We start from the raw sequence: 1891 nt of genomic DNA on the forward strand, positions 1-1891 counted from the left end.
GCTATAACATCAGTCTGACGGGGATATATATGCGCGAGATGTAGGGTGAGGTGCAGAAGCATTCCCCTACCAATTAGTACTTCGTTACTAGCCCCATTCTGAAACAACCTTATATCGATCAATTAAAACTGGCAGTGAGAAAATTCAGACGTGTATCCCCATGGTCTGGAAGCAGGCACTTTCCTGCCACGGGAAAATTCACACTACGGATGCACGTGCATGTGGTACACACAGAGAAACGAAGAGACATCTCGATCAATGCCGATCGCCACGGCGCCAAACAGATTTTCTCCGTGGAGCCGTACGTGGACTGGAACAGGAAGACCGCCGAGATGTTGCATGGTTTGAACTGAAAGGCTAATACACCCCCTTTCAGATACACTAGTGCTACAAGCCTATGCACAAGTGAACAAACGGTCACGCACACAAAAGTAACCAGACGTCCACGTCCATGTAACTCCAGCGCCCTGCTTTTCCAGGAACCTTCACCTCTCGCTCTCAAAATCATCCCGCGCCGGTCGTCCAATCAACCCACTCACCAACTTTCCCAGGCAACGGTACGATGCGCACGAAACCGTCACGCCCTATGACCTCAATCAAAGCCCCATGTGCCACAATTCGGCCCGGCCGGAGCCCGCAACAAAATTATTATCCGGCGGATTCCGGGAACCTGCGGGGGCCAATCCACAGCCACAGAAGCGCAGTGGCGATATCTTGAAACAAAGATCGTCTCCCTGACCGGACCTTGTAATCTTGCGGCCGCGCAACCCTATATAAACGCCCCGCCAACAAAACCCCCCATCACCTCCTCACCCCAAAGCAGCTTAGCTTAACCAACTTGGCTCAGCTGGTTGATCGCTCAGTCCGCTTCAGCTTCATCGCGCGCTCTCCTTGGCTTCGTCTCATTGCTGCTGCTGCTGCTGTACGTGTTCGATCGAGATTGTTGGGATGGACAAGCTGAGCGTGCACCACGGGCAGCACAACGGCATCTCCAAGCCGCCGGTGCACCACCACGGCAAGGGCGGCGGGAAGGGCAAGGGCGGCGGCAAGGGGATCAAGGTCGTCTACATCTCCAGCCCCATGATGCTCACCGCCAGCGCCGAGGAGTTCCGCGCCATCGTGCAGGAGCTCACGGGCCGCGACTCCAACGTGGCCGACCACGACCTCCCGGGCGTCCCGTCCTACTACTCCTCCTCGTCCTCCTCCTCCTACTCCTCGTACGGGCGCGCCTCCCCGACGGCCGGGGCTACGGCCGCTGCGGGCGCCCGGGCTTTGCCGCCGGCGATGCCGTCCACGGCGGACTACGCGGCCGGCGCCGGAGCCATGCCTCCGCCGTTCCAGAGCATGTATGACCAAACGGGAGGCGCCGGCTTGCTTTACGGCCCAGACTACTGGTAGGATCGGAGATCGGTCACCTCGTGGCGGGCGACGGTTCGGCATGCCATCCAATCCATCACTTGCATATGTGTGAATTTGCTGTCTACAGTCATGCTTCATGTTTCTTCGATTTTCGATCGACTTGTACTGGAGATGGTAATGTCATGTTGATACGAGAGCTTAGTACATATTTTCGTTTACTTGTTTTTTGCCTTTGTTGTTCGAGATCTTCTCCCGCCGTCATGGCAGCATCACCTTTCATTTATGCTCGTATATGTTTGGAATCAAGCTACTCTCTTTTGCTTTGGATCATGATAAATATCACACGGGTGGTACAAACACATACAAACTCCAAGGTTTTTTATGGCAAGTTTAGTGACGTGAGGACGGCAACTTAATTGTCAAGCATGGCAACTTTTTTTTTTCGGCTGACAAGTTTCAAGATCTTTTAGGTTTACATTTTCTTTTCGAACGATAATTTTACTTGTAGAAAACATCAGAGCCGGAGTGCTTC

General features: G+C 53.8%; 1 protein-coding gene across 1 annotated transcript; it reads left to right on the forward strand.

Annotated features, from left to right (window-relative positions):
- The first annotated feature begins 786 nt into the window (after positions 1–786).
- Positions 787–1584, forward strand: LOC125553894. The gene has a single exon (XM_048717545.1). The coding sequence runs from the start codon at positions 949–951 to the stop codon at positions 1396–1398; it is 450 nt and encodes a 149-aa protein (XP_048573502.1). The 5' UTR covers positions 787–948; the 3' UTR covers positions 1399–1584.
- The last annotated feature ends 307 nt before the right edge of the window (positions 1585–1891 follow it).

Source organism: Triticum urartu, chromosome 4 (assembly GCF_003073215.2).
Source record: "Triticum urartu cultivar G1812 chromosome 4, Tu2.1, whole genome shotgun sequence".
NCBI classification, from domain to species: domain Eukaryota; kingdom Viridiplantae; phylum Streptophyta; class Magnoliopsida; order Poales; family Poaceae; genus Triticum; species Triticum urartu.

Coding starts and splice junctions, on each gene's coding strand:
- LOC125553894 (XM_048717545.1), top strand. CDS start 949: ATGGACAAGCTGAGCGTGCACCACGGGCAGCACAACGGCATCTCCAAG.